Source organism: Ascaphus truei, chromosome 1 (genome assembly GCF_040206685.1).
Source record: "Ascaphus truei isolate aAscTru1 chromosome 1, aAscTru1.hap1, whole genome shotgun sequence".
Classification (NCBI taxonomy): Eukaryota; Metazoa; Chordata; class Amphibia; order Anura; family Ascaphidae; genus Ascaphus; species Ascaphus truei.
The window spans coordinates 247569181-247586982 of record NC_134483.1 but is presented as its reverse complement, the minus strand read 5'-3'; the positions used below and the strand labels follow the sequence as shown (position 1 = coordinate 247586982).

Genomic DNA, 17802 nt, shown 5'->3' with positions numbered 1-17802 from the left:
AGTGAAATACCTAGTAGCCTAAAGTCTGTCCATCGAAGAATGCTTCTCAGTAGTGCAGAAGTAGACGTCTATGGATTAATTCTGTAACCGAATACTCTGTGATTTGAGCTTTGAAGAAACCTCACATATATTAAGCTTTTCATAGGTTCGGGTACATTTTAATAGACCAACATGAGAATTCCTAATGGATAATATTATAATCTACAGAGCAAGAAAAAAAACCAGGAGATTGGTAAGACTGCGGACCCGTGAAAAAATGTCAGAAACTCACCGGATTATTGAAAAAATACAAAAAAATTGGTTAATTACATATTAAAAAAAACACAAAACAAAAATGACAGAGAACAAAAATCTCTTCCCACAGCAGAAAGGTGCTTTCTCAAGGAGTAACTTTGAAGAAACTTCACATATTTGAGGCTTTTCAGAATTCCTAATGGATATTATAATCTACAGAGCAGTTTGTTTAACTGCAGAGGTCTTATAATCATGTCTTGAAGAAGAGACCTGTGATATTTTGAAAGCTTTGTAAATATATCACAGATGAAAAACTTCAGGCAAATGGTATTATACGCTACATCACATATACACTTCTTCACAATCAATAAGGCTACTATAACTGGGAAACAGAGGAGAATCTCCCTGAGGAGGGTAGAAAATGGCGGTGCACAGCGTGTCAACAGATCCCTCATGCGTTCCGGAAGCAGGAAGTAAAACGGAAACTGGATGGCGATTTCAATAGAAAAATTTAATGAACAACAAGGACATCAGTAAAAAAGAAAAGTCATCTTGAGAAGGAACTCTGACGCGTTTTGTGCATCTACTGCACTTTGTTGTTCATTAAATTTTTCTATTGAAATCACCATCCAGTTTCCGTTTTACTTCCTGCTTCCGGAACGCATGAGGCACCTGTTGACACGCTGTGCACCGCCATTTTCTACCCTCCTCAGGGAGATTCTCCTCTGCTATACACATTGGGCTGATAGCACGCCGGGACCAGACGGACCACACTCACAAGTATCGTGAGTACCATGTCTTTAGACATTGCCATTTATTTTTAATGGTCTAGCTCTAAGGGATGTTGTTGGAGTTATCATTTAGATAGGGGTCAGGTGTCCTTGTCCACATAGGTTCCCTTGACATCCCTTTTTCTTTATGTTTGTCCTACACCCCTAACAATGAGCATTAATGACCTGAGTACAGGCCTGTACTCACCTTCATAGACCTGGACCCTTCAACCAAGGTGCATTTAAGTAAAGACTAATGAAGATTTAGCTATGTAGCTTTTATTTATTTTTTAATCTACGGAAAAGCACTTAATTGAACTTTGAGCACTGGCAGAGAAACCTTTTCTCTAAAACTATCTCTATAACTGGGAAACATTCATGTTTGAGACGGTGTTTCACATAAAGTTTGTGGAGGCCTATCAATTATTAAGCACTAAAATGCAAAAATATATACTAATGAGAAATGTGCCATACACCCAAAAAGCATCAATACAAAATATTCTTGGAGGACAATTATGGTCATATTTACTTCAAACTACTACTCCATAAGACACCTACCAGCGTCAGAAGGCACCTTATGGTCCATTCACTAAAAAAGGCTGTGTAGCCGGGTCCCGCTAGCCCCCTTTCCTCCGGTGCAGGGAAGGGGGAGGCTGCAGCTGCTGTGCCGAGGCTTGCTGTTGCCAGGACTGCGGGCGCATTCGGGGAAACACCAGGTCGAGTTGCGACAATCAGTGGGGGTGCTCCGGTGCACCGGAGCTCTGCGGCTTTCTCATCTACAGGGGGCCCCCATTTTGGATTGTCTGTGCATGCGCAGTGACAGTGTAGTGGTGGTGGCTATCTTAGAGTAGATCCGCAGGGGAACAACAGGTTCCAGCAGCCCCAGGGGCTGCTTATCACGTGACGCGCCCCAGCCAATAGAGCTCCCGGATCTCCTGAGGCAAGATATAAACATTTGGCACGCTAGGGCCTCGCGTGCAGTCAGGAGTAGGATGGCGACTGAGCAGGTAGTGTCCAGGGAGCTGTGCTTCCCTGGACTAGGCCTAAAGTTTCCCCGCAGGCCCCAGTTAGGCCCTGACCATTGTTAGTTTGTGGCTGCTACAGGGAAAGGCCCCCAGATAGGGACATTTCCATTGTAGCCTTATCAGTGTTAGGCACCAGTGACAAAATGCCACGCAGTGACTTGTGGTCTGTGGTCTGGGACCAGACCACCACTGAACTAAGAGACTCTTACGGTGAGACCCTCCAGTGGGAGTTCACCCCACGTAGAGGCGGACGCCTTCGTGGATGGACCGGACTGACCTAAGTCGGTGGATCAGACAGATCCTTTGTGTTATTCGATGGTACCCAGGTACTGGAGTGCCCGGGAAGGTATCACATCTAAGTGCAGCATTGGTCCACAGGGGTAGCGCTACTCCCTACACTTTGGGTGGGGACTGACATTAGGGGAAGGACACCAGGGGTATTGGTACTCCGCACCCTATGTACTTTGGGAACACTCACCCTGTGTTATTGTATTGTGTGTGTGTTATACTGTGTGGTACAGGTTACTGTATCCTATGTGTAGTAAATCAGTTAATATATACCCCGTGCGTGTGTTTACTATTGTTATTGGTTCCTGTGAGGGGTGTATCCCGCTACATGGGATCCCTCGCAGGTGGAGGCGCTGCACCGAGGAGATCGAGAGCGCACCCCAGGCTCCCAGCGGAGGAGGCTCAGGGCTTCTGTTAGCCAAGCAGGTAACGGCAGCACCGTTAGTTCCTTTAGTGATGGGGAAAGGGGGCTACAAATTTAAATTTAACCTACTGCTCCATAAGACACCTTCCAGCGTCAGAAGGCACCTTATGGTCCATTCACTTAAATAGGCTGTATGAGGGTTTCTGTCACTTGGAAATGTCTTATGGCACACCGCCCCTTAGTTAATATGGGCCAGTGTCCTAACAATCCCTCAAATGTTAAAGTAGTTTGCTGCACTTTGCAGTGCATTGAATTATTGTATCATCCAACACTGAAGATGTTAACTAGAGGCAGCATTACACTATCACTTTCATGTTGAGAGAGAGGCAATCTCATTAAAATTGAGCCTGTCTGAGCTAAGTATAGTAGAGGATAATTATATTGATTTATGAGTAGAAGATAATATTTATCAATAACTATATGTGCATACTGCATTCGCCTGCAGGAAAAAAACGAATTGTCAAGTTTAAACCAAAATTGGTTGAGTAGATGCTAAGGCAAAGCATTGAACAAAGGTGCACAAGCAGTCCTAATAGATTTCATCTACAAACAAAAGTCATGCGATAAATATATCATCTTTAGTTTTCTTTTGACAATCTGTATGTTTCACAGAAACTTCATATAAACAGAAGCTTCTTCCTTGGAAAGATAAAAAAAACAAGTCAATAAAGAAAAATGTAAGATTTTTCCGATTTCTGATTTTTTTTCCTCCCTAGAGATGAATATTTCCATAGCTTGAGTTTCCATAAACATGTTTCCAGGGTGCAAAATATATACTGTAGCCATATTGCAAATCTTCCCCGTGCATTTAGTTGCACCACATTTCTATTCTTTTTCTATGCACGTATATAAGTTACAAATTTCAAAGACAGCACTTACAGAAAATGGACCAATAAACTGCTGTGTAATTCCATTATATGCTAGGTTAGTTCTGAATGAAGGAACAAAGTGAATATTTTACTTCAGTTTTGCCCCACCAGCTTTGCATGCTCTATAGATTTTTTTGTAGGAAGGCAATTCTTATTCATTATTATTTTTCAAGCCTAGGTGTTTTAAAAGAAGTATTATTTGCACCTTCATGCTACTTGGATTTGAAAAGAATTTCTTGATGTAATTGAGCCAGACACTAAATCAAAATTATGAATAATATTTCCTCAGTTTAAGTCTTTTATTTGTGTTTAAAAAAATATATATGTAAGCTTATACTCTATAGTTATGGATTTTCATGCAGTTAATTACAAAAATTAATTAAAATGTGGGTTATAGCATCATACGTATGTAGCGTTCCCAAAAGATGAGCCACTGGGTTGTGCCACCTTAAATACATTACCATTTTTTATATGTCATTTACTATTTGTATTTGAGACACATACATACATAACATTTCCCAGGCACTATATTACATCCAAATAGCATTTGTTGTTAATGTTTCAGCCCCTTACAGGCCTTCTTCAGGTCTAACAACAGGTCTAACAGCTGGAAAACATGCAAATAGCTTAAAGACTGAGACCTGCATTCATTATATCTGACAGTTGCAGTGGGTGGGGTGGGGATGAGTTCCACTTCATTCTTGGTCACCTTCTGTAATCCACTTACTAATATTACTAATGAATGTTATGCTGCAGCTTCGCTGCAGTCTTTATATCCTACAGGTCTAAGGTGGTGTAAATGTTTCTGGCAAACAATTTGCATCATACAGATGTAGCCAAGGTTATTGCACTCGCTGTTGCGTTATGCTGTGATATTCTGTGGTATCACTGCCATTGAATCCTATGGAAAATATGTGCAATAAAGCGGGTGCAATAAAGCGGGTGCAATAAAGCGGGTTCAATAAAGCGGGTGCAATAAAGCGGGTGCAATAAAGCGGGTGCAATAACCTTGGCTACATCTGTATGTAGGAAACATTTTCTTACATTTGACACAAGCAGCAAATGGAGCAATGTGTTAAAACAAATTTCTACATGCACTTTCTTTATGTTACATAGTACATGAGGTTGAAAAAAGACACTATGTTACATTTAGAAAACAGACACGTACTCTATATTTGTATTTACAGTATTTTAATCCAGAGGAAGGCAAAATAAATCCCCCCAATAAAACATCCTATTATATTTCAGAATGGATAAAATAAATTCCTTCTGGACACCAGTAATGACACAGATTTGTCCCAGGATCAACATCCTTCCGTTGTTTAACTTGTTTGGTATATCCCTGTATACCTTCCTAAAAAGATATCTAACATTTTTCTAAAGATATCTATTGTATCTGCCATTACAGTCTCCTTGGGTAATGAATTTCACATGTTAACAGCCCTTATTGTAAAGAACCCTTTCCTTTGCTGCTGGTGAAATCTGATTTTTCTCCAATTTTAACGGGTGACCCGTATAATTTGTACTGTACTTGGGATGAATAGTTCTCTTGAAAGGTCCTTGTATTAACCCCAAACATATTTGTATACAGTTACCATATCCCTCTTGGACGCCTCTTTTCTAATGTAAACAAATCTAATTTTACTAGCCTTTCCTTATAAGCCAAACCTTCCATCCCTTGTATTATTTTGGTGGCTCTTCTCTGCACTTTTTCTAGTTTGATAATGTATTTTTTATGGAGTGTTGTCCAAAACTGCACTCCATATTCAAGGTGTGGTCTTACTAAGGATTTATACAGTGGCAAAATGATGCTATCTTCTCTTCCATCCACACCCCATTACGGTATATGCATGATAATATCCTATTTCCCATTGCAGCTACTGCATGACATTGGGCACTATTGGTAAGCCTGCTGTCTACAAGCACTGCTAAATCTGTCACCATCAAGGATTAGCTTATTTTTGTCCCAATTAGTTTGTTGCTCACTTATTCTTTCTTCCCAAATACATACCATTACATGTATCTGTATTAAACCTCATCTGCTATTTACCTTCCCAAGTTTGCTATTGTATCTGCCATTACAGTCTCCTTGGGTAATGAATTTCACATGTTAACAGCCCTTATTGTAAAGAACCCTTTCCTTTGCTGCTGGTGAAATCGGATTTTTCTCCAATTTTAACGGGTGACCCGTATAATTTGTACTGTACTTGGGATGAATAGTTCTCTTGAAAGGTCCTTGTATTAACCCCAAACATATTTGTATACAGTTACCATATCCCTCTTGGACGCCTCTTTTCTAATGTAAACAAATCTAATTTTACTAGCCTTTCCTTATAAGCCAAACCTTCCATCCCTTGTATTATTTTGGTGGCTCTTCTCTGCACTTTTTCTAGTTTGATAATGTATTTTTTATGGAGTGTTGTCCAAAACTGCACTCCATATTCAAGGTGTGGTCTTACTAAGGATTTATACAGTGGCAAAATGATGCTATCTTCTCTTCCATCCACAACCCATTACGGTATATGCATGATAATATCCTATTTCCCATTGCAGCTACTGCATGACATTGGGCACTATTGGTAAGCCTGCTGTCTACAAGCACTGCTAAATCTGTCACCATCAAGGATTAGCTTATTTTTGTCCCAATTAGTTTGTTGCTCACTTATTCTTTCTTCCCAAATACATAACATTACATGTATCTGTATTAAACCTCATCTGCTATTTACCTTCCCAAGTTTGTAGTTAACAAAGTCCTTTTGTAGAGATATATACCCCCTATCATGCTCAATAATGCATCCAGCTAATTTTCACCTATTTTCCCTGCTTTGCTCAGTGAGAAATAGGGGAAATATTATCAGGAGACGTTAACAAGTTACTGGACAAATATATTTTATTGGGTTAAGTCAAATTCTGTGCCTGGGGCTCTCATTGTATCTCTGTAAAACATATATAAAAATGGGCATTATCTAAATTGAGAACTTGTTACTGCACCGACACACTTTATTCGAGCAAATACCCAGTATGTACCTGGCAGATACCTGGAATGCGCCGCTCCTCACCTCTGACAAGCCCCGTTGCGTTTGCCTTCCCAGCCTGGGTTCATGCCTGGCTGACGGGCGGCTGATCTGTTAAATGATAATGATTAGGATTTAATAGGCTGCAATGCTTCGCGTGTCTACCAGATGGCATAAATTCATGAATTGTAATGCAGTATATATATATATATATACTGTGCAGTATTGCAGCCAGCGGGAATAAAATGCTTCAATCCCTGCTTGGAAAATACCTCAATGCACTCGGGCAGAAAACAGTCACAAACCTCAATACACCCGGGTATACCCGAAATCGTGGGACTAGCCGAGCTCGAATAAAGTGTGTCGCCAGTGTATATAACCAAAATAAAGCATTTTCCCTTATGATTTGTTTTTTTAGCCATAGATAGTACCAAAGGTAAATGGAATTTAGATAAACAATTGCATAATAAATTTCAGGGCCATCAGACACTATAGTTGTTTATTTAACTCTTCATAAATCTTACTACTGTCACCCTTATATAAAAAAGTTATTTTTTTCGGGTCAATTTATATGTTATAAAAACAAATCATCCCAGGTTGCATTCAGCCAGATAAACCCTTAACATGAATTTAACAAAATATACTATAAAGGCAGCATATCAAGTAACATATAACAATATCTTTCTGAGTAGTAAAATAAGTTTTATTAGCCATTTACAATGATAAAATCACAGATAGAGGATGTGAAGATCAGCCTGAAGAAGGCACCTGAGTGCTCAAACTCTTTTTAACCATAAGTTGGCCATTGAAGCTATCCCATCTATCTTATTTTGAGTTTGTCCGTGCAAGCATAAATCAAACTTCTCCTCTTCACGGAAGCTGAAAAATCGTGTTTTATCGTTTGTGACAACTACAGCATCCACTGTAAGATTCAGTGAAAGAGGAATTGGAATTAAAACTTTGCAGTGCGGCAGCTTCTTGACGGATAAAACTTGGGAGATTTTAGGCTCCATTTACTTCTCAATCTAATTTTGTCCTTCGATGCACATTATGCCTGAAATGAGATCTCATGTGGCTTGATCAGTGTTCTTAACACAGGCAGAGCCAATACAGTTGCCTCTATTGTTGTTGCCTTTACATAGCACAGCAATACTTTTAATAATAGGAACTCAGCAGGCCCTGGAATACAGCCACTCCAGCAATTATTTGTTTATGTGTGAGTTGGAAGAGAACAAAACTAAGATTCAGTGACAATATTATATTTGTGCAGCATAATCTATACTTTTTTTTTTTTTAAAGCCTGACGTACCACAGAAATGTTAAAACAGAGGAGAAGTGTCACACATCTAGATCCAATAACATAATTATTGCAATATACAGTACAGAGCTTGTTATTCTTGTTTTTTTAGCAGGGTGAAGGTATGAGAAAACCATCGGTATCTAATCAAATCCTAAGGATTTTTTGCATCGGGTAACTCCCATGCTTACTGTATATTGTTTCTCCTATACATGTAACTGTATGTTTGACCATACAGACAAGATATGTTTTAAAATATGTTGCATGGCAAATTAGTTATATTGATGACCACTGGCATAGGTAACGTGTGTATATGTATTTTGGGTTATCCAGACATTTATCCTAATAAAACATCTCCATGGTTCCAAAATACTTGTTGAAGTACACAAAAGTGGTACTGTGAATTAATGTAAGCGATCATGATTCCAAAAAAAACAAAGGGATTATTTGTAACCCAACTTGTAAAAGGTGTGTACTATAAAAAGGAAAATAGGGGGTTTATATTTTAAGCCAATAATAGAGACAAACAAAGACATTTTCACCCAGCACGTACATACTGTATTAAAGTACTTTACCCCAATTTTGCCTCATCTTTCCCCTTTTACTGATGCTTGGAATAAATCTAACAATCTATAGCAGATGTAAGAAACTGTTACAAATGATGCAATTGCTCCAAAAAATGTAATACACGTTTCTGTGCTATGATACAAAAACCTGTGGAGCTTTAAACACTGGTCCTGATAGATCTTGTAGTGACAAAATAGTTTGTTCATAAAGCCGGCCCATGTGCTAGGGACGGGACCTCATGCCGAGGAAGCCTGCTTCTTGCCCAGTGGGAGATATAGTTGAGTAGTATGTGGTAGCCAAGGGGGCTTAGGGTATAGATTTAAGTGAGGAGGAGAGCAAGAGGGTCCTCTTACCTCATGGCTCTTCTGGAGGAAATATGACTATGCTCCCGCCCGATTGTTGGAGTTATTATAATTTCATTCTGTTTGTGTTATGATTTAATAATAATTCAATATATATATACTGTATATTTATATCAAGGAGTTGATGTTTTTGATGAGGTGTTGTAATTGGTTCTTTTCTTTGTCACAGTGGTAAGAGGGGTTGGCCTGCCAGGCTGGGGAGCCCAGGAAGTAAGGAGGTTGGTTGATTAGAGTATGCCGTCTATTGGGTCTTGTTGACCAGGTTATGGTATCTGCGGGAGTCTTGAGCCACGACTACGCTGTTTGGCTCTGAAATATGGGCAGGCAACCTCACAGGGGGTGAATAAGGAACTTAATATTGGAAATTAATAAAGCTGTGGCCTTGTTCTTCCAACCAAAAAGTAAGTGTTCGGTGTCTTTATTGGATGGAGGGAGAGTGCGGGTATTAGCCATACCCAGTGCCCTTGATATAAGGAATGTCCAGTCCAAGGTCAAAAGTGACTCAGTCAAGGGATGCTGATCCAACTTGTTTTAATTTATGGGACATTCTATATCCTGCCTCAAATAGAACAATGGGACATGAAGATTTTAAATAAATGGAAGAAAGCCTACCTTATTTCCAAAGGAAAGGAAATAGTAATGACGTTTTTAAAACCACTCAAGAATTTAAGAAAAACGAACTACACTTTGCGTCTCCCATGTAAGAGAATCGGGGACAGATCTATTTACAGTTTTATTGCCATAAAAGTAAAAGGTAGATATTGTCTCACTATGTGCACACTGCAGGTGTTACTCACTGCACACTATCTGATTGCTAGCTAACAACATGGGCATTTCAATTTAATGTGACGTGCTTGGCTTATTTTACTGCATATTGAAAAAAAAATATGTTACGAGTTTAGACTTTGAGCATGCAGCAAATAGCAACATGGTAACAATATTCCTGCTTTGCGCGTTTCATTTGTACATATGTTTGTATTTGTTTGTTTGGAATGTAGCAAAAATCTACCTTTGCACAAAGCTACACCTAGGGAGATCATTTTACTGCAGTTCTCCTAATTCAAATTTTATGGTTTGCATAACAGATTATAGTGCCTCTGGTTTTCAGAAATAGTCACAGTGGACGTCCTGAATTTCACAAGTTTTACTGCAAATTCTCCCCTCACTTGCCACACTCTCCTAGCTGCTAATTTCATGCAGCCACTTAAACATGATGGATAATTGTGTTCTGCTTATCAATGTTTAATTTAAGGGCTGTTCTGCCTGACCCGTATGCCCTCTGCGAATGCCTTACCTCGTTATTTATTTCATGCCCACACCTGTGGCATTACCTGTTTCTCAGAATGGGCTGCGGTCCTGAGACCCAATGTTGAAAAAGAACAATCAAGCTAACAGAAAGATGACAAATGGTTTGTGTGCTACCTTCGCCATGTATTCAAGTAATTAGGAAGAGAGTGGAAAGGGATGTTATTAAGAAAACCATAGCAATTCTACTTATTTTATACATATCCAGAAACTTCACTGCCTAAGCTTCCCATGGAGCACAGGAAGTATTATGAATGCTGTACGACATAGTTTAAGGCACAGTAATTACATCCAATGCAAACCTGTGCCTACTATGACAAGTTAAGATTTAGGCTGTGGAAGCGGTTATTGTCCAGCAAATTATAGCTGACAGTCAAGAACTATTGGGTTATTTTATTTTGCAGACAGATTGCTTTAGGTAAATGAGAGGAAGGATGTAAATCTCAATAGAAATATAGAAATATATAGAAATATATTCAGCACTGTAAATTCTCAGGAGAGAAAATAGTAAAATGCCATTTATTTTTTCAATTTTATGTAGAGTTTTTGACTCACCGTTGAACGTAACGAAATGCTTTTATTTGTGCGAGCTTTCGAGATATTCTTCCGGAAGAAGAGATCAGTGTATCTCTAAAGCTCGCACAAATAAAAGCATTTCGTTAGCCACAGAACGGTATCATCTATTTCTTTTTTGATTATTGAAGCTCGGCTAACACGATACTGATACCTCCACATGTATATATATATATATATATATATATACACAACAACACAGGTAATTAAATAGCGCCTAATGGTGTAACATATATAGACGCTCTATACTAAACTTAATGGAGTAACAATACAGTATGTATAAGTACACCTGTGAAGGAACTGCCCCTAGGCTGATTGTAATAACAAAATAACAATGACCTATAATTAAATGGGCACTAACCTAAATATAAGTAGTGATAGCAATGCTAATATTAGTGTGTTAATCTAAAATAATCTAACTGAATAATAAAATAAACAGTACAAATAGAAAGGAGTTAAAAAACAATACAAATGTGAAGTCTTTGCAGCCTGGACACTGGAATCACCAATTCCTTGAAAGATATAATATATTTGTATCTGTATATAAAAAATTATGAAATTCACCATATTTCACCAAAATCTAAAATCAAGCCAATGGACTTTAGGTAAATCCAGAACAAAAAAAAAACAAAATCTATATTTTGGGGGGCAAAACAAAAGCCATCACAGAGTCAACTGAGCATCTTTAATTTTAACACAAGCTTTATTGTAGTTGTATTGTTTAGTGTATTTATCCTTATAGTGTGATATAGAGTATGATATTTGCAAACAATGTGAGAAAATATTAGTTTGGCAAAATTTAGTAAGCTTTAAATGCCATTGTCCTGAGGAATACCTTAATTTTCCCCATTATTGTTCACTCATACTCCCTCTATAATAGGTTTCCAACTACTGGATTTAGCAGCTTACAGAGAAAAATAATGTCTTCTGCTGCCAAGTGCCAATAATATCAAGACACCTTGATATTCACACTGCACAGTGGTGACAAATGCATTAACAGCGCTCTCAGTGCTTGGGGAGATGTAAAAACACGCCTGTCATTAGTGAGTTCTTGCATCATGATTTGTTTTGCTTGATTCTTCAGGTCGTGATTTGGCAAGCACAACCCTCCCAGGATACCCTCCCCATGTCCCCCCTGCCGGACAGGGCAGCTACTCTGCTCCAACGCTGACAGGAATGGTACCTGGTAAGTTTTTAATAACGTATTTTTAAGGCAAAGTGCATTGTAAACTTTGCTTCTGGATAATGAGTGCAGAAGATAAAGGATTATTGAAGCAGAAGAAATTACAGTATAGCTCATTGCTATATATGTTTATTTTGCCCTCTTTTTCTTATACAACAGAATCATTTGTGTGAAAGAAAAAAAACTATTTTAATTAATTTTTCATAATCATGATGATTCTTACTGTGTGTTGGTTGAGTTGTATCCGCTGCTACAGAAGTAGCAGTCGTTACCATACCCGTTAATGCAATGCGATGCGTTAATACTGAAGTGAGATGTAATGCAATATACACCACCACTCTATTGAACACAATGGTAACGCCAGTGCTATCTATTTAAAGCACGCGTTATTTTCTACATTATTTCTTACTTCAACCAGACTAATAATTCCTGCTACATCTCTTATTTGACAGGTTAGCAACTAAGTACTAAGATATATATATATATATATATTTGTATTGTGCTATATATAATTATGACAAGCCTCTGAGGGACGCTCTAGGACATTTGGTCGCTGACGTTTCTCCTTGACTCACCCCGACAACGGAACCTGCTGCCGCTGGCCACTTTGCCGCTAACGTAGGCACCTATGCCCCCTACCCTAACCCCCTACCCTAAAACTCCCTACCCTAAAACGCCCTATCCTAAAACTCCCTACCTTAAGTCCTTACCCAAAAACCCCCTTCAATAAAACATTACCATAAAATCCCCTACTCTAAGCCCTTCCCCTAAAACCCCTTCCCTAAGCTCTTACCCTAAAACCCCGTACCCTTACCATAAAACTCCTAACCTAATCCCTTACCAAAAAAAACCCTACCCTAAGCCCTTACCCTAAATCCCCCTACCTTAAACCCATACAATAAAACTCCCTACCTTAAACCGATACCCTAAAACGCCCTACCCAAAGCCCTTACCCTAAAACCCAGTACCCTTACCATAAAACCCCCTACCCTAAACCCTTACCATAAAGCCCCTAACCTAAGCCCTTACTATAAAAACCCCTACCCTAAACTCTTACCCTAAAATCCTCTACTCTGAGCACAAAAAAAACTTAAATTAACCCCCTACCCTTAAAAAGTAAAAACCCTTTCTTAAAAGCAGCAAATCGGCTGCGGCATAGGGTCCACTTATGGCCGAACACCTTCGGCCATTTGGTCATGGCCAAATGGCCACAACCAAATGTGCCATTCTGCTGAGGGAAATGTAGTTTCTAGTTTAGGTTCAAACTAATTGAATGCTGTTTTTCTTAGCATTTTTCTACCACTGAGCATGTGCACAATGTTTGTTGAAGTTCGCGAACGAGGGGACATTTGCCCTTTGTTTCACAATTTCACAAAAATCGGCAAACTTCACACAAAAAAATTCAGTGAAGCATGAAAAGTAAATGTGCAGGTCACATGACCGTAAATTCAGGTTACATTTTTGCAAAATGATGGCAAAATTTGTGAAATGTATGACATTTCTAGCACTGTGACCTTCAAATGGGACCTGACACCTTAGGAATAGGGCATTAAGCCATGGTAAATAGAAGGAAGCAAAACAAGACAAAATAACCCTGGATTAAAAATAAAGTTGGGTATTTCAACGCGTTTTAGCTTTGGTTCTAAATAAATACTATGTTTTTGTTTTGGACATGATTTTGGTTCAACATGATTTGTGTGCTTTGGTTTTGTTTCTGGTTTTGCCAAAACTCGATGTTTGGTTTTGGATTTTCACCAAAACTCAAATTGGGACAAACTCAAAATAAGTAAGCAAATGCTAATATAGCATAATAAGTATAAAATTCTAAAAACAATTACAAAGTTAAAATAATATTACTAAAAAAAATAAAAAGAATTGTAAGAAAATATGGTGAGAAACACTTAGGTAGTTTGCCTGGTTTTGGGTCTTAATAATTTTTGGATTTTGATTTTGGTTCTAAAAATCTTAAGGGTTTTGGTTTTGCATTTGATTTTGAAATGTAAGGATTTGATGAGTTGGGATTTCACAAACCTGGCTTTGTCAATCTCTAATTAAAAATACAATATCCTATATTTTATATCAGTGGTGCTCAACTCCAGTCCTTAAGACCCCCCAACATGTCAGGTTTTAGAGATATCCTAGTTTGACTGCCTTTGACTGAGCCACTGGTTGAGCCACCTCTGTTGAAGCAGGGATATCCTTAAAACCTGACCTATTGGGAGGTCTTGAATACTTGAGTAGAGCACCCCTACTTTATGTAGCTAGGAGTTGTTGGCTGAGGTTCAGTTTGGTTAAAGTACCATTGGATGGATTAGATTAAGGATTAAACCAGGGTAGTTAGTATGTGTTACTCCATAATTACACATATATGTATTCCCTATTGCAGAGTTTGTAAACAGCATAATGAGTGGGAGCAGGACTGAGAAAGCAACTCAATACCCATCTTGCCACATGTATCTGCACTTGGAACAGCTGTTCCAGGGAGCATACCTCTGTGGGAAGTGTGAGCAGGTGGTCTCCTTGGAGTCTCAGATTGCTGATCCGAAGCGGCAACATGCAATATTGAAGTTATATTGACAATCTTGAATGGAGTTTATTGATTACTGAGCATGCCTTGGTTGGGACTAGTGGTGCTGATGTTGGAGCTGTGACAGAGGAGCTGGAACAGGTAGTCAGCTGGCAACTGGGTACCAGTTAGCAGGGGAAGTAATGTGATGAGTCGGGCCAGTTCTGAACTGACTAGAGATTGGCACATTTCATATTTTCTATGAAAAATTAGATTTTCTTAAAATTATTTTTGTTTAATTTTTATGAATTTGTTGGAGATTGGTCACATTCACCAATCTCTAGAGCTAACTCACCCCCAACAGATTTGCTAGATTGAGTGAAGATATGGGGGTTTGGGCAGGGCATTAATAGTGGGGAAGCCACTTGAAAGTTTCAAGGGATAATAGTCAGGAAAATGCAAAAAATATTAGCAACAGGCAGCATGGATTCTTGAGGAGGTAAGTAGCAATATAGAACAACGCAATGCAGTTAGTTTAGTCTATGGTGGTCTATTTAGAATTTGCAAAGGCTTTTGAGGCAGTGCCACACAAGAGGTTAGTGTAAACAATTAAGGAAATTGGTCTGATTGTAAATATTTGCACCTGGATCGAAAACCAGTTGAATAATAGGTAGCAGAGAGTTATCATAGAGGGAAATTTTCAGATTTAGCTAAAGTTGTAAGTAGAGTTCGAAAATATTAGGCATGGTAAAAAAAAAAAGGGAATATTCAAAGATTCTTAATGGAAGAATATGCAAAAATTAGCAAGAAAATATTTTAAAAATGCAGAGTACTAGGGCCACTGTTTGTAACTTGTTTATTAAACCTTTTAGCGGTCACACAATCGCTTCATCACTGATGATGGAACGGGAGGAGTCATCCCCCTTCCGTCATTCCCCTTCTGTCCGCCATCAGTACAGATCATGTCCTGAGCTCCATAGGACATGGAGGTCTCAATCCTCCCTAAGAAAACAAACATTTATTTTGATGTTGAACCCTGACGTCATGGGGCATCTAGGGTTCCAGAACCCATGTTGTAGTAGCTACACCCTTGGGCACTCAAAAGTGTTAAAGACCTTAAGGTTTGCATATAGAGCAAAGTCTACATCTTTGCTGACGACACAAAATGACGTAAGGTTGTAAAATCAGATCATGATGTAATTTCTTCCCGGAAAGACTTTGAACACCGAAAGTTTGGAAAGATAAATAGCAGATGAGGTTTAATATGGATAAATGTAAGATTATGCATTTGGGATGCAAGAATATCATGCTAACTAAATGGGACAAAAGTAGCTCAATCCTTATCTAGAAGGATTTAGGAGTGCTTTTAGACAGCAGGCTTAGCAATAGTGCTCAACGTCAGGCAGTAGCTACAAAGGAAATATGATATTATCATGCATAAAACAGGGTATGAATGGAAGTGGAAATTGCATGATTTTTCCAATGTATGAATCCTTAGATCACAATTTGAATATGGAGTACAGTTTTGGACACTGCTTCATAAAAAGTATACCAGGGAACTTTGCAGAAAAGAACCACCAAATTAGTAAATGGGATAGAATGTTTGAATTATGAGGAATGAATTTCCAAAAATGCTTGTTTACATTAGAAAATAAGCATATAAGAGAGGATTTGATAACTATTTACAAAAAATTTTAAGGTCAATATGAGGAACATTTAACTGAACTCTTCTTCCCAAGTACAGTACAAATGACACAAGGTTATCCCTTGAGACTGGAGGAAAGGAGATTTCACCAGCAGCAAAGTATAGGATTATTTAATGATAAAGGTAGTCAGAACGTAAAACTGAATATCTATGGATGCTATGATGGTAGATACAGTAGATATCTTTAAGAAAAGTGAAAAGTTTTTTTTAGAAAGGAAAGGTATACATGTACTGTACAGTACAGTATATGAAGTTGATCCAGGGAGAAATCTGCTTTTCCATTTTCATTTTTTTCCATAATGATGGACTTTGTTTTTTCCTATTATGATACATAAATGGCAAATGTAGTTCAAATATTTATGGAAGGTACGAATGTTGAGTTTCATTAGTGACAGACTACTGACTTAAGAGAGTCAGCCAAGCTAGGAAGCAATGTGAATTTGCTCAAGAAAAATTGAAACCTGTGGAATATATTGGTGTAAGCACAAAAACACCAGGAGATTGACTTTTAGATTCATATCAGAGAGGTAAACCTGTTGAAGGTAACTACTGGGTATAACAAGTTCCTATATAGAAAAAAAAATAGTTCTCAGCCAGGTGCACCTGAAATCCAGTAGAGTCTGTTTCCTTTCCAAGTTAATCATTTCTATCTCTGAGCTTAGGAAAGCTGTACGTGTATATTGCTTTGCACATTGTCATGTCTTGACTGATAGGCATTTGAACATTTCTATATGAGGATTTGTGATTTGTGCTTTTGCAGGGAGTTGTGTTTTTCTTGGCTTTCTTATAGTGGCTGCAATAGATATGTCTAGTTATTTAGTTAATCAGAAAAACAACATTTATTTAAACTGAAATTAATTTTAGGCCCACTCTGAACTTTGTTTGATATTTCTAAATTTTTCTGATTCATAAAGGGTAAATGCCACGAGTATTATAATGTGAGGGAATCATTTTTTCCCTCTATGCTATGAGGTAACATAGCAGTTGCATTTACAGTGTCTGCTCTACTTTGTTGGCAATTGACATTGTCTGTTGGAGTGACAGCCATGAATGTTTCATATACAGATGTAGCAGGCTACATTGTTCTCTCTTTTGTGGTACAGTATGTTGGGGTGTACTGCAGTATTCTGCAGCAACATTATAGAAACGGTGGTATTCTGAGGCATGGCATGTTGAGTTACTAAGGAACCATAAAGGCTGCTATGTCTGTAGATGCAAAATGCATATTTTAGGCTTCACACTATGAGAGGAGCTTTCTGAGCTTATATTGTAGATGTCAAATTTCAAAATTCTGCACATTATTTGATTACATTTTTAACTATGTGTATGTAAAATTTCAGAGCCATTTTGAAATAATGAAAGTAAAAATCATTGATAACATAATTTACTTGTACCACAACTTGATACATACAGTAGATCATCTATGAGTTTTATTTTAATCTCAATTTCTGAGTTACTACCTAATTGCCATATGCTATTAACATAGTAACTAAGTTCTTACATACATATTTGAATATGTAAACTTATAATATTAGCAATGGTTCATAGCAACTATATTCTCATTAGAATTTTAGAATAAAACAAGATTAATAACTCAGATTTCTACAGTTAAATTTCCCCCCACTGTAGCAGAACGGTTTACAAACAGAGAATCAAATATGAACTCAATCCACTAGGGTA

At 38.1% G+C, this 17802-nt stretch overlaps 1 protein-coding gene across 3 annotated transcripts in view; it reads left to right on the top strand.

The window, feature by feature from the left end:
- PAX5 (paired box 5) overlaps nucleotides 1–17802 on the top strand; it is a 268060-nt gene that overhangs the window by 178599 nt on the left and 71659 nt on the right. For all 3 annotated transcript variants that reach the window (XM_075602572.1, XM_075602563.1, XM_075602582.1), the window contains one exon: nucleotides 11813–11914. In XM_075602572.1, the coding sequence (XP_075458687.1) occupies nucleotides 11813–11914 (102 nt within the window). The remainder of the gene's footprint in view (nucleotides 1–11812; nucleotides 11915–17802) is intronic.